This window comes from Pseudorca crassidens, chromosome 10 (genome assembly GCF_039906515.1).
Source record: "Pseudorca crassidens isolate mPseCra1 chromosome 10, mPseCra1.hap1, whole genome shotgun sequence".
NCBI classification, from domain to species: domain Eukaryota; kingdom Metazoa; phylum Chordata; class Mammalia; order Artiodactyla; family Delphinidae; genus Pseudorca; species Pseudorca crassidens.
Window position 1 is genome coordinate 28,078,755 of NC_090305.1, and position 21,600 is coordinate 28,100,354.

Genomic DNA, 21,600 nt, shown 5'->3' on the forward strand with positions numbered 1-21,600 from the left:
TCGACACCAGGATGTCCCAAGTCCTCCTCGTTCCTCTGATCATAAGGCGACATTAAGAGGGTCTCCAGAGAGTTCATTTGGATATGCAGGTCAATAGGTTTCAAAAAAAACACATTTATTCTAGGGTTTCCCCGGTGGCGCAGTGGTTGAGAGTCCGCCTGCCGATGCAGGGGACACGGGTTCATGCCCCGGTCTGGGAAGATCCCACATGCCGCGGAGCGCCTGGGCCCGTGAGCCATGGCCACTGAGCCTGCGCGTCTGGAGCCTGTGCTCCGCAACGGGAGAGGCCACAACAGTGAGAGGCCCACGTACCGCAAAAAAAAAAACAACAAACAAGAAAAACAAACATTTATTCTAAAGTGGCTACTTGAATGCTCGACTGGGCAGCATGTATACTAAAATTGGAATGATATAGTGAAGAGTAGCAATGGCCCCTGCACAAGGATGACACTCAAATTCATGAAGCATTCCCTATTTTATAAAGGGGGGGGCACTTCCCTGGTGGTCCAGTGGCTACAACTCTGTGCTCCCAAAGCAGGGGGTCGGGTTTGATCCCTGGTCAGGGAACTAGATCCCACATGCCTCAACTAAAGATCCTGCATGCCACAATGAAGATCCCACGTGCTACAACTAAGACCTGGTAGAGCCGAAATACAAAAAAAAAAAAAAAAAAAGATGCATGGAACTTCCCGGGTGGTCCTGTGGTTTAGTCTTCGTGCTCCCAATGCTTCAGGGGGCACGGGTTCGATCCCTGGCTGGGGAACTAAGATCCCACAAGCCCTGTGGCATGGCCAAAAAAAAAAAAAAAAATTACATTAAAAAAAAAGATACAAGGCTTCCCTGGTGGCGCAGTGGTTGGGAGTTCGCCTGCCGATGCAGGGGACACGGGTTCGTGCCCCGGTCCGGGAAGATCCCACATGCCGCGGAGCGGCTGGGCCCGTGAGCCATGGCCACTGAGCCTGCGTGCCTGGAGCCTGTGCTCTGCAACAGGAGAGGCCACAACAGTGAGAGGCCCACGTACCGCAAAAACAAACAAACAAAATAAAACAGAAAAGCTATTATGCCTGCAGTTCCAGTTTATAATAGCAAAAGGATACAGATTAAAATCAGGTGAAAGAAGCAGCACATAAGACAGGGTCTAAGAAAGTTCCAGACACAGTCTTCCAGTGGTCCGCTCCCAGTGGAGTCAAGCGGACTGGGCTTACTAGCAGCAATGATGTGTGGCAATGTGCATGAAGTACTGGCAACCAGAAAGATCACCCAGCCTTGGCTTCCAGGGTTTTTATTTGGGCTTTGTCACATACACTTGGCCAGTCACCCACATGGCTGACCTTAGTGTTTACCCTCCAGAGACTTAGCTATTACCACACAGCCAAAGACCACACCATAAACCATATTAGCAGAGACCATCCAGGTGGCCCAAGGTTCCCAGGTAAACAAATACACTTTATCAAGCAGGACATTCCAAGGTTCAGGGGTTACCTCCCAGAAGCTCAGAGCAAAGCCCAGACCTCAAACAATTACATGTTATCAGTTTACTTAATACTTATTTGAATGATGCATTTTTAGTAACTTGCTTGTATAGAACCTTTCAAAAACATCCAACTCAATGCTCACTTGTTTTGTAAGTGCAATGAATGAAAGTGGTCATTTCTAGATTGGCTATATTAGAAAGACTATAAAGACAAGTTGCTAAAACAACAACAAAAAGAAACAAAGAAATTGCTCTTTCATCAGACAAGAGCAACATATAAAATAAAATAAACAAGAGAGCAATCAAGATTGGGAAGTAAACACAAAAATCTAGAAAGATTCTTCATTCAGATTGCTTGTCTAGTTTCTTTCTGTTATTTAAAGAATCTGAAGCTGAATATCTTAGACAATGCACTTTTTGTGTAATTCATGCCAGGAAGAAGATAGGAAAGTTCAGTCAGCAGACCCAAGGGTGCGCCCTTGACCTTACCACAGGAAGTTGGTGAATGAATGCATGTGTGTGGATCTTTATTCTCTAATTCTTTTTTTCAGTTTTTAGCCATTTTTTTCAATAATATGTCAAACGTTAGATAATAGGGATTTGACAATGTTGAATTTTACCTAAGCCCTGTGCTTCTGGAAACAGGGAAGTTTAAAGGAACCTCACAGTTTACTGAAGAAAAAAGAAAAAAAAAGCCTTTCCCCATATGATTAGATAAGACTCACAAAACCCCTTGTTTACCTGTGACAAGGCCAGGCACAAATGCCTATGCTTTTCCTCATAACTTATTTCCTGAACTACTCATTTCACTGACCAATCAGAACAAAACACTTGTTAGACAAGTGTTAAGCTTCTCGCCTTCCTCCAGAGCCCTGAACTTTGGCCCACACCCAGCATGAGCCAGCAGACAACCCTGCTCAGAATAGGATGGCTTGGGGTGGGAGGTGTGAAAATTCTCTGACACTATCCCACCTGTCACCCCACTTCCATGCACCCTGTCCTTCCTGGCCTTGTTCATCCCTCTCTGTACTCCTAAGATGCTTGCAGACTTCATTATGATTGCAGCATTCACCCTACCACAATAGTCCCTTTCCCTGCCTTGCAATAATCCTTTTGAACTAAGTCTCTGCTTTCTCAGTTGTTTTTTTATTTGACAGATGTGACTAAATGTTGGGGCTATACAGATTATTTCCCGGACCGGGGCACGAACCCGTGTCCCCTGCATCGGCAGGCGGACTCTCAACCACTGCGCCACCAGGGAAGCCCTCAGTTGGTTTTTTATTTGACAGATGTGACTAAATGTTGGGGCTTTACAGATTATACGTTACATTTATGTAAGGGAAACTAGGCTAAAATTCATACTGAGGCAAGAAAAATAAGGTAAAATTCAGGAGTGAATATGAAAATGAAGTTAGGGACCCACTCATTTGTTTTAAAGATTCTCAGGGAATTTTTACCTGAATATGTATATAAATATATTTTTTTGTCATGTGAATATTCTTAAATCTGAAAATGCTATATGCATATATTTTATATATATAGTATGTCTATCTATGAACCTAAAATATTTTTTCTTTCTTTCCTTCTGTCTATTCTTTATTTCTTTCTAATTTTCTTCCTTATTTCTCTTCCTTTTCCTCTTTTATAGACTAGAAGGCCTCTCTCCCCTCTACTGCTTTTTTTGAGTCACTACCCAGTTGGCAGCCAAATGCTGCCCTTCCTTGCCCCCCCTCATGCTTTCCATGCCCTTTTAATCTCAGGCTTGGGCACAGGGCACAAAGCCCCTCTCCCTGAGGTTCACCCCTAAAACGTAGCCCAGCTCTGAGGCACTGAATGCTTTTGGTGTGTTTACGCCTTATCCATTCCAAAATCACTTTAAGTAGTAAATAATACCATTTAGACTGATTGGACGATTTGATTAAAAATCTCAAACTCTACTCAGATGGCCTATTTCTGGAATTCTTTGTATTTCTGGTTCATGTCTTAAATCTGAGAGATTAGTTTTTAATTATTGACTAAAGAAATTGTGGTATATGTATACAATGGAATATTGTTGAGACTTAAAAAAGGAAGAAATCTTGTAATCTGCGACAGCATAGACAGAACTCGAAGGCATTATGCTAAGTGAAAATAGATAGAGAAAGACAAATAACATATTATCTCTCCTTGTGTGGAATCTAAAAATATATATACAAAAAAAAAACTATGTTCATAGATACAGAGAACAGACTGGTGGTTGCTAGAAGTAGGGAGTAGAGAGTAGGAGAAATAGGTGAACTATTTTTTGGGTGGGATTTTTTGGTTCTGGTTTTGTTTTTGTTTTTTTCTCGGTATTTTTAGTTTAGATAAACTGAAAAGAAAAAAAGATAGAAGAGTTCATCACCAGAAGGTCCATACTACAAAAAATGTTAAAGGAAGTCTTTCAGGCAGAAAGAAAATTATACCAGATGGAAACATAATACACAAAGAAATGAAGAGCACTTGAAATGGTGACTATTTGGATAAATACACAACTTTTAAAAAATTTCTTCCTATTTAAGTGCTTTAAAAGATAATTAAATGCTTAAACAACAAAATAACAATGTACTCTGGTACTTATAATATATGTAAAGTAAAATGTGTAAGAACAGTAGCATAAAAACCAGAGAAGAAGGAATGGACATATACTATTGTAAGTTTTTATACTATAAGGAGTGGTGTAATATCACTAGAAGATAGAGAATGATAAATTAAAGGTGTGTACGAAAACCCTAAAGCAACTACTAAAATAACAAAACAGTTTTATAGCTATTAAGCCAACAAAGGCGTTAAAATCAATTTATGTTAAAAAAAAGATAATCCAAAAGAACAGAGAAAAACAGGAAAAAAAGAGCAAAAAACACGTAACATAAATAGAAAACAAATAGCTTAACAATATCACATCAAATATAAATGGGCTAAGGGCTCAAATTAAAAGACTTATCCTTATCAGATTAAATAAACAATACAAAACCCAAATATATGCTGCCTTCAAGAAATACACGTTAAATATAAAGACAAAAATAGGCTTAAAAGTAAAAGGATGAGGAAAAGATATTCCATACTAACACTAGTCACAAGAAAGCTGGGAGAGCTGTATTAATATTGGACAAAGTAGATTTAAGAAAAAAGAATATAACAGTTATAAAAAAGGTAATTTCATAATAATAAAACAATTAATCAAGAGGACATAACAGTTCTAAATATTTATGCCCCTAATAACAAAACTTCAAAATACATGAAGCAAAAATGGATAGAACTGCAAAGAGATGTAGGTAAATCCACCATTATGGTCAGAAAAATCATTACTCCTCTCTCAATAGTTAACAGATACAGACAGAAAATCCCCAGCTTTCTTCACTCAGATCTTAGGAGATAAGGTTGATATATCCAGCAATTTTCTTTATACAGTCAGAATCAGAGCAATCAAGAAACATTTGATTGGTGGTCAGTTATCATCATTTCCAGGTGCTATATTAATTAGAGCCAGATGTGTGAATCAATACTGGGAAGTAGCAATATATTAAAGAAATTAATAGCCCAGGAATCAAGGAAACTTGAATTCTCTCACTTAATAAATACATGACCTTGGGCAGATTGGTTAACTTCTTAAAGCCTCATTTTTTTCATTTGTAATATTGGGATTATAACAGCATCACTAGGATCTATTACATATTACATTACCTATTATTATAATAACAATTTGAATCAGCTACAAGTCATTTTAATCCCTGACACACTCCCATTTGGTCTGATTGGAATCTCTTTTTTGTCTCTCCCTCCGTCCTTTGTTTTAGAAAAAGAGCTTAGTTGATGGGAACACTGTTAAGTGTGGATATCACGGAAAAGATGTCACTGAAACTAACAGTCACTTTTTATGCAAAGAAATACAGCCCTTTGTTCTGTGCCTGCAGCTGCCTCTTTTAGACTTGGCTCAAGGTTTTTGTTAGTGCCTGCCAGACAGGATTATCTGGGATTGTGTTCCAGCAAGCCAAAGTCATGCCAAGCAGAGGAGTCAAGTAGTTGTATATATTTAGTATCATGGCATGAAGCCACGTGGTGTGAAGAACACACTGCAGCAGGAGCAGACCTAAGTCCTAATCGTAGCTCTAGTAGGAAGAAGTGCATGACCCTTACCAAATGTGAACTCTCTGGGTCTAAATTGCACTACCCATAAAATGACAGAATTTGATACGCATGGTCACTCAGTTTCCCCAAATTCTATGTTACTAGGAATGACTCTTTAGAAACAAAACGTTCAGAAGACTTCAATCATTCATTTACTCCTGCATTTATTGACCAGTTTCAATTCAGTAAGTGCCAGGAGATGTTCTGTTCTAGACATTGGGGATTCCATAGTTGGGGGCAGGGGGTAGGAATGGTCAGGGGAAGAGTCCTTGCTTTCAAGAATTTTTAATTCCTTGGAGAAAAGGAATGATACACTAAAAGGTAAATATATAATATAATGGCAACCAGTAAAAACTTGAGGAAATATTGTTATCAAGAAGGCAATAGGTAAAAGATTGTTCAATCCAGTCTATTAATATAGTTCCTTTTTCATAGTCATTCTAACACAAAAGGGAAAGATATTTCTTTCTTGTTCAAGTCAACTAGAATGAGTTATCTCTCAGATGCATGGTTAAAAGTCAGTAGCATAAAAAGGTAGAAAATTTAGTGACAGCAAAATGAAAGAGTCAACTCTGACAGAAGGGGATACAGACATAAACAAATGAAAATGCTTGTCAGGGGACAAAAGAGGGGAAAAAAATGAGAAACGCCAGGTATAATTCTAAGTATATTTCAGGAGCTGTGTATTTGTTCATTCTTAACTTGTCACAACAAGTCAACCATTTATGTATTATTGCTATTTTCCTCAGTTTAAAATAAAGAAATTAAGGCTCAAAGAGGTTGAGTAACATGCTGAAGGTCTGTGTTAGGATCTGCACGCAGTTCTCATTAAGTTAAAAATCAGTGCTCTTGGGCTTCCCTGGTGGCGCGGTGGTTGAGAGTCCACCTGCCGATGCAGGGGACACCGGTTCGTGCCCCGGTCCTGGAAGATCCCACATGCCGCGGAGCGGTTCGGCCCGTGAGCCATGGCCGCTGAGCCTGCGCGTCTGGAGCCTGTGCTCCGCAACGGGAGAGGCCACAACACTGAGAGGCCCGCGTACCGCAAAAAAACAAAAAAACAACTTATTCCCAGTCTTCCTAAATGAGAAACAGACTTTCCCATTTTTTAGAATTATGTATCATTATTAGCATCCGGGATGTGCTTTATCCTAAAATTCTGCACAACATTCTCATAAAATAAAATTCCACTCGATTGAGGGAAGAATGTAACACTTTGTGTTTTCAATTCACTTGAGGTTATTTGTGATGGTTGCCCAGGATAAAATTATTTCATCACTAATGATTCCTTTTCCTCTTTCAGAAGAAAGATACATCTACGGACTGTTTCAGTGATGACAATGTGGTGGCACTTGTTAGTAATCTGTTTGCAGCAGGTACAGAGACCACGGCCTCCACGCTGCGTTGGGGGATTCTGCTCATGATGCGATATCCTAAGACCCAGAGTAAGTCTTCTAAAATTCAGAGCATTGTCTGAAGGAGAGGAAGCAGAAACTCTTGGACTGGACAAGGCAGAATTCTAGAGTTGCCCTGATACCTTAATTTTTACCCTTGAGGATAGTTTGTACCTTTAGTCTCCTCGTGATATAATAAAGTAGATTTTGCCCTCTAAGCAATCTGAGATGGTCTGAAGGCATCACTACGTGCAGGTCCCCAGAGGAGCCCTAGGAATAGAGGCCTGGAGGTGGAAGCAGTGGGGGGAAAAGATGAGTCGGAACTCAGAGAGCACTTGGGCTTGACTTTCACATTTAAAGAAAATGGGGAGACTGTTTCAATACCCGCCTCCCACCGCAGACTGTAACCGTGCTCTGTTTTATCCAGAAAAGGTCCATGATGAGATCGCCAAAGTCGTGGGTGCCTCGAATGGCACACCGAACTCAAATACCTTACGAAGACGCTGTCATTCACGAAGTACAGAGATTTGCTGATATCCTGCCCGCAAGCCTACCCTGTGCAACCACCACAAATATTATATTTAAAAATTACTATATTCCAAAGGTAAGGGTTTAAGAAGAGGGGTGAGGGGAAAGGGAAAGAACATCATGCTGCTCAAAATCACAGAGGCGCTGAGATGAACTGGTGCGAGCTAGGTAGAGCGTTTTGTTAGAAAGAGCCTTGGAGTTGTGGAGCATCTAACTGAACCCGTGCTACTGCTGTTAGGTCCTTTCGTTTCCCTGAGCCCCAGTCTTCTCTTTCATGGAATGGAAATAATCTAGCACAACTATGAGGAGAAAGTCCATGTATGATGCCCAGGCATATAAATGAATGATGGATGAATGGCTGAATATTATTTAACAAAACACTTAAAAGCAGTTGATTGCTTTCTGTCACTTGAAAACTATACCAATTCCTGTGATAAAACAGCTAGCCACAATGATAGTATGGCAAAACTTCCTTCAAGAGGAAACTGATTCACCAAGCTGAAGCAGTGAACATTGCCCTCGATTTCAAGGCAAGCTTTTGCTTTTATTATCATCTTAGTGTAGTTTTAGTTTTCAGAATACTCTTTCCCATATCAAAATTAAAACTACTTTTGTTGACAGCCCTACATTGTTTCAGAGTATGTGGCAAGCTATGGAAGTGGGGTAGCTTACTTCTGAGGATTTGTTTTGATGGGCTTATTCGATTTAGTTTGTCCACTGTCACTGTCCCTGGAGATAAAAGATCAAACCTTCACGGAGCCCCCAAACCCACCAGGAAGGCTCAGAGTCACCAAATGAGGACTATTTAACTCCCATCGTATGAATTTAGCAACTGGAATTTATCAAAAGTTAAATAACATGCTGTTATCACATAGCAAATACATGACTAAGAATGTATTCCCAGTTCTGAATCCGAAGCTTGTGTTTTTTAGTAGGTACCGAATGAACATTTGGTTGAGTACATGACTACTCCACACTCAATCCTAAGCCCCACCTCCCCCTTCTCCACTTCCTATTCCTTCTAGAACACACTGCTTCACAAAAATTGCCAACCAAGGTCACCGTACATCTTTAAGAGCCACTTTTTTAGGAAGAAGTTTCATCTCTGTCACTAATAACACTTTTATCTCTAGGGCACTGAGGTCATCCCTGACCTCTGTGCTTTGGGATCAAACACAGTAGGGAAAACCAGACACATTTAACCCTGAGCATTTCATTTCCTTAACTCTACCAGGAAGCTTATCAAGAAGGAAGCTTTCATGCCCTTTTCAGCAGGTAAGGCATCTTACTTGAGAAAGGTGATTTGAAAAATCTGGAGAGATTTGGCTTTGTCTTAGGCCAGTGCTAAGGTTTTATATCTTCCCATGTGGCACTAAACTTCAGAAATATGGAAGAGTCCTCCCCCGGCTTTCAATTGGCTGTAGAACATTAAGCATCGGAAGGACATTTTCTTAGGGAGTCCTTGAAGATTCCTTGTGGGTGAGGCTAGGGCAGAGCCTCAGGAATTTGAAGAGAAAGTCAAGCAGGGCAACGATGGGCAAACCCACTTCATTCCAACCAGAGAAGCTTTGTTTTAATTGTGTAAATACCAGTGTTTCTCTTAGGATTTCTTGAAGAAAGCAAAGCGGGGAAAAGAAAAGAGCTTTACATTAAATTTGAAATCCATGAACTAAATGAACTTACTCTATAATGTCTGGATTTCTAAGAACCTGAAATGAGTTCTCCATTTCCAGAAAAGAATCTTAGCAAAACTTCACCATAAGCAGTTTGTCATCTTTGCACTTGTACAAACAATGGCTTAGCATCACTCCAGATTCCCATTCAGTGATGGGTAAACAGCAGTCACCCAAAAAATAGGCTTTCTTTACCTACTGATAACTAAGGGATGCAGAGAGATAAAAAGCACAATCCATTCTCCTAGTTTTTACACACAGACACACGTAGGCACAGGATGCTATACAAGAAAATGTTGCACGTATTCATGACTCCTGCTTTAAAATGAAAAATATAATATCACATCTGGAACAAGAGGTAAAGTAAATGAAAAGTAACATACATGTATTCGCAGTGTTTCGAGCTCAATTTCTCTCAACACTTCCTTGCATTATAGTTTTGGGGGAAAAAAAAGCCACAGAAACATAAACAATGATCTCTGGAGGATACGCCAGCTACATCTAACTCCAAACCTTCATTTTACAAGTGGAGAGATACATACTGATTTCCAGAGTCCTTTATCAGCTCTTGGACTTACTGCTGTTCATCTTTAAAGAAATTATGTTCTCTATGACACCCTGTGAACAATAATTAATTTGACTTTTGCTCTTGAGCTCTGACTGACACTGTGTTCAGGGCTTCTGTGGTTTCTCACGCACCTGGACCTGGAGCTTCTTTGGACTACAAGGCAGCAGCAGATAGATTTTTGCAGGGTGGCCCCATCCTTAAAGGATTTTGCCCAGCTTACCTCAGGAATTCTAAACATCTCTAGATATATATATATATTTTCTACTTAGGAAATCTAGGAGTAGTAATACTATTTTTTATCATACACAAACAGAAATATTACTAAAATATAATCCCAAGTGTCACAATAAGAAAAACTATTATAAAATCAATTTTATGCCTGAACTGTGAGAGCTAAATCTCTCCAAACCCTCATGTTTCTCTAGTTGTGTTTGAAGGCACTCTTTTCCCCAGTTCTATCCATAGCACTTATTACTTACTGCATTAAGATAGAGATTTTACTTTCTCTTATATAGGGATTAACAGAAACAGCTTTGATTCGAAATCAGGAAATCCGAGTTTGAATTCCAACCCTTTCAGTCCCCCATTTTTATGACTTTATGACTACATGTTGGCAGTGGCATACTTAGTGAATGTGACACCAGTAGCAGATAATTTTTAACACCAATATGAGAAAATAATATTCAATAATAATCATAAACTAAAACAATAACTTTGATCCTTCTGTGAGTCTGATATAATAATTATGTATGTAAACTACTGTCAAGGAACTAATAAACTTTAATAAAACTGAAATGTCTGCAAAAGAAACCGAACTACTAAATTATACAATTCATGGGATATTTTATTTTCTTGATTCATTCTTTAGTTTTAAAATGATGAATAATAAATTTCATGTTAATTCTCCAAATCTAATAAAACTGTTCATGTGTGAACTAAATTTGCACTTATTGAACAAAAAATATTACATTTCGCTGTTTCCCTATTTAAAATTTTATACATGTCACATATAATGTCAGAATTGAACTAACTCTAGCTCTTTTTCTAAATCACTACAACCACTGGGTTACAGTTTATATTGAATCTACTCTTTTTTTTAAAAAGAGTTTTTTTAAAAAAAAATAATTAATTAATTTGGTTGCACTGGGTCTTAGTTGCGGCAGGTGGGCTCCTTAGTTGTGGCATGCAAACTCTTAGTTGCTGCATGCAAACTCTTAGTTGCAGCATGCATGTGGGATCTAGTTCCCTGACCAGGGATTGAACCCAGGCCCCCTGCATGGGAGCATGGAGTCTTAACCACTGTGCCACCAAGGAAGTCCCTGAATTTACTCTTAAAATGAAGTAATATATAGGGGTCGGAGACACAAAGTGCATTCCAAGTGAGTAAGAAAGATTCTGAACTCTTAGGAATTTACTCTCTAAATGAATGCATATAACTGATTCTGTGTGTGTGTGTGTGTGTGTGTGAGAGAGAGAGAGAGAGAGAGAGAGAGAGATTGACTTGGGGGGCAACACTGAGAGTTCTTTAAATTATCTTCCACATAGAAAAAAAATAATAAAGGACAATGAAAATGTGCTCATTGGAGGCTTACCTCTGTATTATTAAAGTTCAAACAGTAATCACAGGAATTTTTTAGAATTTAGATCAACAATAGATTTTTTTCAGAGACAAGTATTTTATTACTAAGTCCGTGGTGATGACAAAAAGCAGACAGGCTTTTAGTCCAGCATTATCATTTTTTTTTTTTAATCTCTGAAGATGTTGTACTGCTTATTTTTCACTCTTGGGGCAAACCTTGCCCATTGCCTAAATATAACCCTGCCACTGAATATAGGTCACAGAACCTCCTTTCTTCTACTCCCATATTTTGATTTAGTATTATTTCAATTGTAAGTTTGCACATTTTCCCATCCAGTTATGTTGGGATGGAAAGACTGTAAACCCTGAACCTATAACCTCAGAAATCTGGGTCAATATTGAGGCTGGCTTGGGAAGTCCATAGGCTTGCACAGGGCTTCTCTCTGAAACATGGACATCAGTGGTCAGAGAATGCTTACACAAGGTGACTGTGTTCACAAGCCCTCCCCTTCAAGTTCTTTTGATTTGGTAAAGATTACCTGGTGCCCCGTATACCTCCCTGTCCCTCTCCCAGGTAAGTTGAATTCCGGTTATTCAATTGTACCGGCTTTGCCATGGACCTAGCAGGCTTTCAAATTAAGCTCAAAGTCACAAGAGTTTTTAGAAGTAAGACATGTGCCTAAGGATGATCCAACAGGCACACAAATCAGCTTTAACACTCATGGTTCCAAGCCTGGAGCAGGTTGTCCAACAAACCAGCCTTAAGATTAGGCTTGTGCACTAACCAACCTCAGCGATCACTGGGTAATACCTAGGTGAACCCTGACTTTTCTCTCAGTAAGGTAGTACTAGTCTATTACATAGCATTTTGGGTGCCAACAGTCAGGGCTGAACTATGCCAAAGCATATTTCACCCCATGAAGAAACTACTTGCAATGCTGCATTCTGGATGTTTTTAAGAAATAATTATAACATGATTTTCTCCAAAAAAGAATTCTGTGACTGGACCTTCCAGAATTCTGTGACTGGGTCTTCTAGCTTCTAACAGAAAAACAGTCTTAGTAAAAGCCACTGGTTTGGGTTTGATATGGTTTCTTGTGTTGTATGCCTTTTGCTCTTAAAAACAAACAAACAAACAAAACAAAAGCTGGTTAGGATAAAAATTAAAATCGACAATAACAACAATAGTAACAATAATAATAATTTTGAGTATTTATTGTATACCAGGCACTGTTCTAAGTAGTTTAAACTTACTCCTAGAAAAAAATCCTGAGGCTGATACTATTTACCAGGTGGTAGAACTTGAATCTACAACCTGTGGAGCAACTAGCCTGGGAAGGCAAACCACAGCCTCTGCTGCAATCAGGCCAGAAAGACCAGAACTTACTTGGTCAATGACTGCGTCCCTATTTTTCTCTTTTCTTTTTTTTTTTTGCACCCTTCCAACTCAGGACCTACCAGAGAGAGCCCTAAACCATTATATAAGAAGCCCCTCTTGATAGCCCACCTCTAGCTTTCCCATGCTAGTAGCTTCCAATCAGAGCATACACGAAACCCCTCCTTTCTTCACTGTTGTCAAACAAAAATTGTACTAGACCGAGTTAAAGAAGCAAGGAAGACTTTTTTCAAGTCTATTGCAATAGGGGAGAGAGATTGAACTCAACTCCTTTGAAACAAAAGGTGGGACAGCTTTTAAGCACTGGGGTGAGCTAGTGGAGAAGTACTAGAGGGGGAGGTTGGTCAAAGCCATTAAGCCATCCATGTTCGCTAACTAAGGCTTATGAAGTTGGGCTCTGACCCCCCCTTGCAGAGACTGGGAGTCAGGGGCCCCCATCTTTCTAGATTACATTTCAAAGGGATGGCTTCCAGATCCTTGAGAAAGAAGGTCCTGTTCCTGGGTTGTAAAACTGGCAAGACGTTGGGAGATTTATATCTCAAAGGGGCAGAGAAAGAAATTTACAATTGCAAGTTTTCTCAAGTAATGCTCTAAAGAGCTCAGCATCTATAGTCAGGAAGAAACCTAAGGTTTAGTTGAGCTGAGAATAAAGTTAAGATCATCTTGGTCACTGTAAAACTTTCCCACTGCCCCGCCTGCCTTTGCTCCCTGGCCCAGTGCAAGTGATGCTGGCTGACTCCCTTTCTATAACCAAGCTCTGAATAAACAGCCTCTGTTTGTCCTACTTTTGTGAAGCCTGCAGCCTCCTAAAAGTAGTCATTCTATCTTACACTTAGAAATCTGAGTTTGAATTTAAATTTATTCCTTGCTTTAAAGCTAACCAAGTCTTATGTTTTGTTAACTATTAGCTACATTGTGCCTAATAAATAATTCCTTATTCTTTCCAAAGTAAATTGGGCTGTTTCTTATCTTCATCTACAGAAGAAAAGTTACAAAGATTTGCCCTCCCTAATGAAAGGGCAAAATACTGACCAGGGTTATAAGAATGTCAGGGTGTTCAAGAGTCACAGCCTGCTTTCTTATCTGAATCAGTTGATTCAAATTCAGGCTCTACCTCTCTCCCCACCCCTGGCAATTCATTACAAGTGGCTGGCGAGTCTTGACTCAGCCTGCAAGTGTTGTAATCGGGCTTTCTTTAATCACTTCCTGCCCTCTTCCCTTAAGGGGATTTTTAAGTAAGTATTGTTTCACATTCTTAGACAATAAAAGAACCACATTTCTGAAATAGTTTGAACTCCAATAACCAATCAATCTTTCATTAGGAAAACTTCAGAATAATAAGGCTCTTTAAAAAAACACTGCGAGGCTTTTTAGAGATCTCTTTGCCAATTCACAAATCAATATATGTTTCACTCTTTTGTAATCTCTAAATGTTTTCATAATTCTACAAAGTGTTATTACCATGGCATTGTTTTCCATATAGAAAAAGAAAAACCTTTACGTTTCCGTAAGTGACAAAGTGGGATACAGAACTAAATATAGCATATATGTCAAGGCTTCTCAAACTTTAATGTGAATCACCCAGGGATCTGGTCAAAATGTGAATTCCAATTCAACAGATTTAGAGTGGGGCTTGGAATTCTGCATTTCTTAAAAAACCATTCTTGGAATGCCCAAGCTTCTGGTTCACAGACCCCACCTTGGATAGCATCAGTATACGTTAGTTTACATAAAGACAATACTCAGATTTTATATACAGTTTATGATCAGAAAAGTGTATGTATATACACATTAAAACATCAAATAAATAAAACCAGACTGGAAACATACCAATTACTAAAAGAGATTTGGGGTCATGGGTGAGTTTTTGTTTTCTTTTATTCCATTTTTCTTTTTCCTCACAAAATAACATTTCCTCAAATTTTTTTGCAATGAATATAACTTTTTCTGTTAACAGAAAGCCTTTTCTCTTTCTCCTTTATTCTTTCTTTCTTGTTTTTAAGCAGAAAGGCACATCAAGTGCTGGTTATGACCAACAAGAATAAGATCAGCGAGTCAAATGTAATGACTCTCAAAGGTGATGGAGGCTGTGGACAAAGGTTAAGAGAGGTTGACACTTGCTTGATCCATGGCAGTTATGTGACTATAATATGTGTCTTATGGTCACTTGAGTGGTCAGCTGGCTTCCCAAGTCCTTGCTGTGACTCATCCACATAAGACAATTGTAGATGATCACACTTTTGGTGAGGTGGAGGTAAGACCACAGAGCCAAGACCCAGTCATTCTCAGAGGCTTCTTGGTATTGAGGATGCCCAGGCTTCCCTTCAGATTCACTCCCAGGACAGTTTGGTTTCTTTTTGTTTTTTTAAATATATTTATATATTTATTTATTTATTTATTTATGCTGCATTGGGTCTTCGTTGCTGTACGTGGGCTTTCTCTAGTTGCGGTGAACGGGGGCTACCCTTCGGTGCAGTGCGCAGGCTTCTCATTGTGGTGACTTCTCTTGTGGAGGAGCATGGGGTCTAGGCTCGCAGGCTTCAGTAGTTGTGGCACACGGGCTCAGTAGTTGTGGCTCGCGGGCTCTACAGCACAGGCTCAGTAGCTGTGCCACACGGGCTTAGTTGCTCCGCAGCATGTGGGATCTTCCCGGACCAGGGCTCAAACCCATGTCCCCTGCATTGGCAGGCGGATTCTTAACCACTGCACCACCAGGGAAGCCCCCAGGACACTGTTAATTGGGAAAAGATTCCTCAGCTTCCTCCCATAGCAGGGTTCTGCTTGGATTGGGAAAATCTGTGAAGCAAATTCAGTAGACTTCAACTTATTACTTTTTGAATCGGGGAGACATCTGTTTATAGAAGACGTATAAGCACATTATAGGCAGTTAGCAGGGGGGTTAAGTGCTTTAAAAATAATTTTTACTTAAAGGAAAGAAAATTAACCCAAACGTATTTGGATTAAAGGAGTCCAGCTGACTTGAATACTTTTTTGACAGAAAGGAGATGAAATGAAAATTAATTGTGCCTATTCTGCTTTTCTGAGATGACAAGGGCATCAGATTTAAAATCCCTGAGGGCAAACAAACTAACCTGACAGGTCCTAAAGAAAGTACTCCAAGCTCCTACCTGCCAGGGGGAACTAAGCAGTCTGAGAAACCTCTTCAAAGACTGTCAAACATGGTGTACCTTAGGCCTCTTAAACTTAGGATGAATCTTATCACAAGCTGTGTGTGTCTGTGTGTATGTGTGTGTGTGTGTGTGTGTGTCATTACTAAGGAATTTAAATTTACTGATCCATTAAATGGTGGGAAAAGCTAGAAATAAAACTTTTGTTTTAAGAATGCAGAAAAAAGTCCATAAAAACCACTGGTTTGGGTTCTATAAGATTTCTTGTGTTGTATGCCTTCTGCTGCTTTTTATTAAATAAAGCCCTAAAGCCTGGTTAGGATGAAAGTGAACTAAACAATAACGATAATACTAATAATCGCTCACTTTGAGCATTTATTATATGCCAAGCACTGATCTAAATATCTTTCATCTAACTTAATCCTAGGAAAAACCCTATAAGATTGATACTATTTATTATCCCTATTTAACAAATAAGGACCCAGAGGCACAGAGAGGTGAAATACTTGCCCAGTGTCACAGTTAGTAAGAGGTGAAGTGGTTGTGAACCCAAGTAAGCTTAAGTCCTGAGTTGGCTCCATAGGGAAGGCAACAGAATGCCGCTACCGTTTTTGGTCAACTTTAAAGAGGCTTTTCTTGTCTCTATTCAAAGCTCTATCACATGGGGCATATGTTGACTCACAACAACCAAACTTATTGAGTCAGGTCTGAAATTTGTCTGCCAAGAAGTTTAACCTCACACTGGAGCCAGGCAGGGTTGTTGGATGAAAAGATCATTCATTTCATGGAGTCTGTATTACCTTTTCTACCAACCAAGCAGTTTTGAGCACAGATGAGCTCAGGTGCTGAATTCCTCTCTCAAGTGAGGATCACACTGAGAACTGCTACTGGTAAATCTCAAGCCCACAGGCCTGGCCAGACTCACGGACATCAAGGTGATCTTAGTAGTTCTCATAACTGACTGAGTCAGAAAACCTAGGCTGCCCTCACTCATCTTTTGACTCCCTAGAATTAAGTCCTAAAGGCATCCCCAAACTTTTAGGAGGGAGATGATCATATTCTTACCTACTTAGTAAGCATATGCAGTAACTAGCTTCGTGACCTACATAAGCCACATGGCTTCTAGGCCTAGGTTGACTCAACTGTAAAATAGGGACATATCTTACCTATCTTGTCTGCCAAGAGGCAAGAGGTGGATCAGATGCTATTTGAGGGCCTGTCAAGCTCTAAACTGAAAATAACAGGCAAAGGAGGAAGAGTAAGGGAGGGGGCCCTCCCTGTTCAATAGTTTACTCCTCAAAAGCCAGAGTCCCATTTGTTTTGTTAATTCCTGCAGTAACCAGATAACACCTTCAGTTCATCAGTTCATCTCTAGAGGGGGTGCTTTGCTCCTAACACACCTCCAAACCAGGCCCCACTACTAGAGTTAATAAAGATGGTGTTTAATAAAAAATAAACAAAATAAAAATGAGTTGTTTCAATAGCATCAGAAGAAATTTTTTTTCCAACAGTATCAGGAGAGATTTTTTTTCAATCCAGTCTCGACTACAAATCTTATTAGTAAGAAACTTCGAATAAGAATAAGATACACAGTCATTTTATGGCAAACTATATATTTCTATCTACCTTTGGAGCAGAAGATTTATCTGCAGTGTTTCAAACATTAAGATAACTAAAAATTTCATATTAATAGCATTTTTACTGAACTAAATTAAATACTTGGGGTAAAGCCCTTTGAAATAGCATTTCACCTTCAAAATTCAGTCTTCTGTTTCCTCCCCTTCTTTTCCTAGCTCCTCTCTTTTGTTCCTAACACTTAAAGGTAATAAAAACATTTAAAAAAAAGAAAGAAAGAAAAAGATGTGCACACCAGAAGACAGTAACAAAAAACGATTTTGTTTTACATTTTATTTTCACACTTTTTACTTTCTTTTTCAGTTTCAAAACAAGCCTCTCTCCCCATATATTCCCACCCCCACCCTTCTGCAGAGAGCAGACTTCAAACTTCACTTCTGCTTTCAGGTCTTAAAGAGAAGGGGAGGGCGGGGAGGCAGAAAAGTGACCGAGAGTTATCTCAAAATAAAAATTAACAATAGATTTTCTTATTTCAAAATTCCCACGTTCTGCCAATTTGAAAATAACATTTCCTCCCCTCTTCTAAGGTCCCCAGACCGTCAGAGTATTTAAGCCACAGTATAAAGGAGGTATCGTGTTGCTTACAGTTCTTCAGTCTGCACTGGGTGCCGTGCGCCTCCCTGAAGCCTCTTAAAAGGTTCTTGCTGTCGGTTAATTTCTGGCTGGAGTTTCCGGAAGAGCATTTTCTTTTCTTAAGGATGAGCGCTCCTTCACTAACTCCTGAACGTTCCTCGGGCTCCTCTTCCCCACTGAATCTCCTCGGGGAGTCAGGTCCTGAGGGACCGTGAAACTCTCCCTCCGCGGCGTGGACACAGGGGTCTCTCTCTCTCTGTGCCGAGGGCTCGGGATTCTCCAAGGGTCCCGGCGCCCCGCAACCGGTCTCACTCCGTGTTGGCGGTGAAAGTGACCGCGGTCATGGAGCGCTCCTCGGTCAGCGTGGTCATGCAGCCCTTCGCCCACGCGACCTGCAGGACTTCTTGTGTCACCTCATAATCCACGACCCGGACGAGGAGGGGTTTGGGTGGGTCCCCCGGAGCTCGGGAGGGAGCGTCTACACGGCTGCCAGAAATTCGCTTTTCCCTTGGAAAGAGAGGCGAAGGGCAGTCGGGTTCCCGGTCCTGTCCTCCCGCTTTGAAAAGGTCCTCCTCATCGGCCACTTCTTCCCGTACGGAGTCCCCCTGAGTCCCCAGCCACCTCTCCGGGTGCAGAAGAAAGAGCACTTTCTCTCGGACCCAGGAGTCACAGTCCACATTCTCTCCGGGGCTGTGCTCGTGGGCGCCGCACCGGCTGCTGCTAGCCCCCGCTACCGAGGGGTTCGGCGCGCCCAGGGCCAGGGGAGCCCCGCGCCCCGCCTCGCGCACAAACGGCCGGGCGCACCGCCCGCTGTGGGGCGAGGCCGCGAGATTCGGAGCCCCGCGCGGACCCGGGGCCCCCATCCCGAGAGGAGGGCCATTCATCCGGTGGATCTTCCGCCGGTTCTCGCAGAGAACGCCAGCGGAGCTCTGGAAAGCGCAGGACTGCCGGTCGGCCGTGGGCGTGGCCTCCGAGCACCCCGCCTCCCGGGCCTGGGACTGTCCCCGCCCCCTCCCGTCCGCGCCTCCCTCCCTTTCTCGCGGCTTTCGGGCTTTTCAAAGGCGAAAAGCCTCACTTCCCCCGCAACCCCACGATCGCTCCTCCTCTTCTTACCTGCGATCCTAGACCTGCGGCCGTGATCTCATTTCTGAGTCTTTCCCCTCTCTCTTCTCAGTTCTATCCTAGTTTCCAGCCCACCACCGTTTGTCTCTAAACAACAGGAGACACCCTTGCACCGCACACACACCCGCACTGCCCCACGAAATGCCCAACACAGTGTATGTCTTCTTTCCAAGGACTCTCCTTGGAGTGAAGGAACATGGAAGTTAAAAAAAAAAAAAAAGTCTGATTTAATCAAGTTCTTCTGATAAAAGTTTCCGTGTCCACTCCGAATCCACCCTCACCATCCTACCAAGATTATCGAATGTAGATCAAAAGCATCTTATTGGGAAAGTTGAGCCCTTTGAGAAAACGCCTTTGTATTGTTTGTTGTTCTTCGTAGGAAGGCGGGAATGTCACACCGGTCTTCATTTTGGTTTTGGCCATGCTCGTCCAAAGGGGCATAAGTGCCTTTGATCAAACGAAAATAAACAAAACCAAACCGCTATAAGAACTTAAGGATTTAGAATTTTGTGTTCGTTTTTAAAATTTCCCCTTTCACTACTCCCCTACCTCCCTCACCCCACCCCTATACACACACACACACACACACACACACACACACACACACCTGTTTAACCCCAGAAGTTAAAAATACATAAATATGGATCTCTGGGTAGGCTTTCAGAATCTCTCGTTGCCAGGCCCTCTGACACACTTAACTTTGCCTGAGGGTAATGCGGAAAGCTAGCTAACAGAAAAAAGGAAGCTTAGTTTGTGATTTCCAGTTTGTCCTTGGTTACAGGTCCCTGCTTTATTAGAAAGTGTTCACTTTTCCTGTCTGCTTTAGAAAAAAATGACTGCAATGGTGCAAGTTTCTGCCCATACTTTGAAGGACCAAGTAGTATGGTGAAAGATATTTTGGAAAGAGAGGACCTTCTGATGTCTGCTGACTGGATGCCTGAACTTGGGCCAGTTACTGCTAAATTACAATTAACTAAATTTTTCGAGTGTATTAGGCAAGAATTGCTCTAAGCATTCGATATATTTAAACTCATTTATTCTTTTCTTTAAAATAAATTTCTTTTTGGCTGCATTGGTTCTTCATTGCTGCGCACAAGCTTTCTTTAGCTGTGGTGAGTGGGAACTACTCTTTGTTGCGGTGCGTGGGCTTCTCATTGCGGTGGCTTCTCTTGCTGCAGAGCACGGGCTCTAGGCGCGTGGGCTTCAGTAGTTGTGGCTCTCGGGCTCTAGAGCGCAGGCTCAGTAGTTGTGGCGCACGGGCTTAGTTGCTCCGAGGCATGTGGGATCTTCCCCGACCGGGGCTCAAACCTGTGTCCCCTGCATTGGCAGGTGGATTCTTAACTACCCACGCCACCAGGGAAGCCCAAACTCATTTATTCTTCACAGCAAACTAACGAAGTAGCTCTATAGTCTCCTTGAGAACTCTGAAGCACAGGGAGGTTAAGATCAAATACCAATAAACAGTGGAGCCAGGGGTCTCACAAGTTTAAATGTTTGGTCCTATTTTAAATGACCTTCTTTAAATGTTTGGTCCTATTTTAAATGACTTCATGTTCTTTTCTGTTCATTTACTTAACCAGGAATCACTGAGTGTGTGCTCAATGTCAGCTACTGTTCTAGGTGATGGAGGAAAGAAGCTGAATTGCTTGTCCTGTTGGAATTTTCATTCTTTACATCAGTTACATACATCAAATTCTCTGTTCAAACGTAGGAGATAATAAGTTAACTTTAACGCACAAGAAAATCAACTGCAGGCTAATGCCCTACCCTACTCTCAAAGATTCTGCTCTTATAGGTTTCGGGGAGGGCTTAGAATGTGGATTTTTAGCAAGACCCTCAGCAATTTTGATGCTAGTGGTTCATAGACAACATTATAAGAAACATTACCAATGATAATACTCTAGACCGTAGATAAACTCTAGGCCTTTTTTTGCTGCTTTCATGTGACAATAAGAACACTGAGTTTTCCTTCCTTGCAGGAATATTGGGAGAATTCCAACGAAGGTACCTGTATTCTGAGGGAAGTGTAATGTAAACCACAAGATTTATTGCTTTCAAATTTTCATGCCAATGGGGATTGGGTGAGGGATTAGAGTGGGCATGGGGAATGGGGAAAACCTATTTGCTGAGGAGTGAGCCTGATTCACCCACCATAAAGCACCTGAATTTCTAGATGTCAAAAAGTTGTGTATTAATGCATAAAAGAATGTTAAGAGGAAATGCCAAATAAATTAAACTTCAAAGAGATAAAGTCTAAAAAGAACATAAACAAAGAAATAGGCAGCTTGCCTTCAGGATAGTGGTGTCTGCTATGCTTTAATATCTCACAGTGCATAAAACCCTGATAAAGGGTGCTGATAAAGTGAACCCATTTACTTCCCCTCTGA

General features: G+C 41.0%; 2 protein-coding genes and 1 non-coding gene across 4 annotated transcripts in view; 1 reads left to right on the top strand and 2 right to left on the bottom strand.

Annotated features, from left to right (window-relative positions):
- The first annotated feature begins 371 nt into the window (after window positions 1–371).
- Window positions 372–479, top strand: LOC137233231 (U6 spliceosomal RNA). Its single transcript, XR_010947390.1, has one exon. It is a non-coding gene; the product is annotated as a U6 spliceosomal RNA (small nuclear RNA).
- A 12,309-nt stretch (window positions 480–12,788) lies between these two features.
- On the bottom strand, window positions 12,789–19,048 carry C10H6orf141 (chromosome 10 C6orf141 homolog). 2 transcript variants are annotated; one of them, XR_010946783.1, is made up of 2 exons: window positions 18,104–19,048; window positions 12,789–15,551 (listed from the first exon to the last, which is right to left on the bottom strand). XR_010946783.1 is itself a non-coding variant. In XM_067752743.1 (1 exon), the coding sequence occupies exon 1, from the start codon at window positions 18,973–18,975 to the stop codon at window positions 18,400–18,402; it is 576 nt and encodes a 191-aa protein (XP_067608844.1). In that variant the 5' UTR covers window positions 18,976–19,048; the 3' UTR covers window positions 17,776–18,399. The 2 variants fall into 2 exon arrangements, 1 of the variants encoding a protein (XP_067608844.1); XM_067752743.1 differs by lacking the exon at window positions 12,789–15,551 and having other exon boundaries at window positions 17,776–19,048.
- Window positions 19,049–19,121: 73 nt separating this feature from the next.
- The window catches only part of CENPQ (centromere protein Q), a 34,624-nt gene continuing 32,145 nt past the window's right edge, over window positions 19,122–21,600 (bottom strand). The window contains exon 9 of the mRNA XM_067752739.1: window positions 19,122–19,660. Within this exon, the coding sequence (XP_067608840.1) occupies window positions 19,508–19,660 (153 nt within the window). The 3' untranslated portion in view covers window positions 19,122–19,507. The remainder of the gene's footprint in view (window positions 19,661–21,600) is intronic.

Bases quoted from the DNA above. Each gene is read 5' to 3' on its own strand.
- C10H6orf141 (XM_067752743.1), bottom strand. From the start codon at position 18,975: ATGAATGGCCCTCCTCTCGGGATGGGGGCCCCGGGTCCGCGCGGGGCT.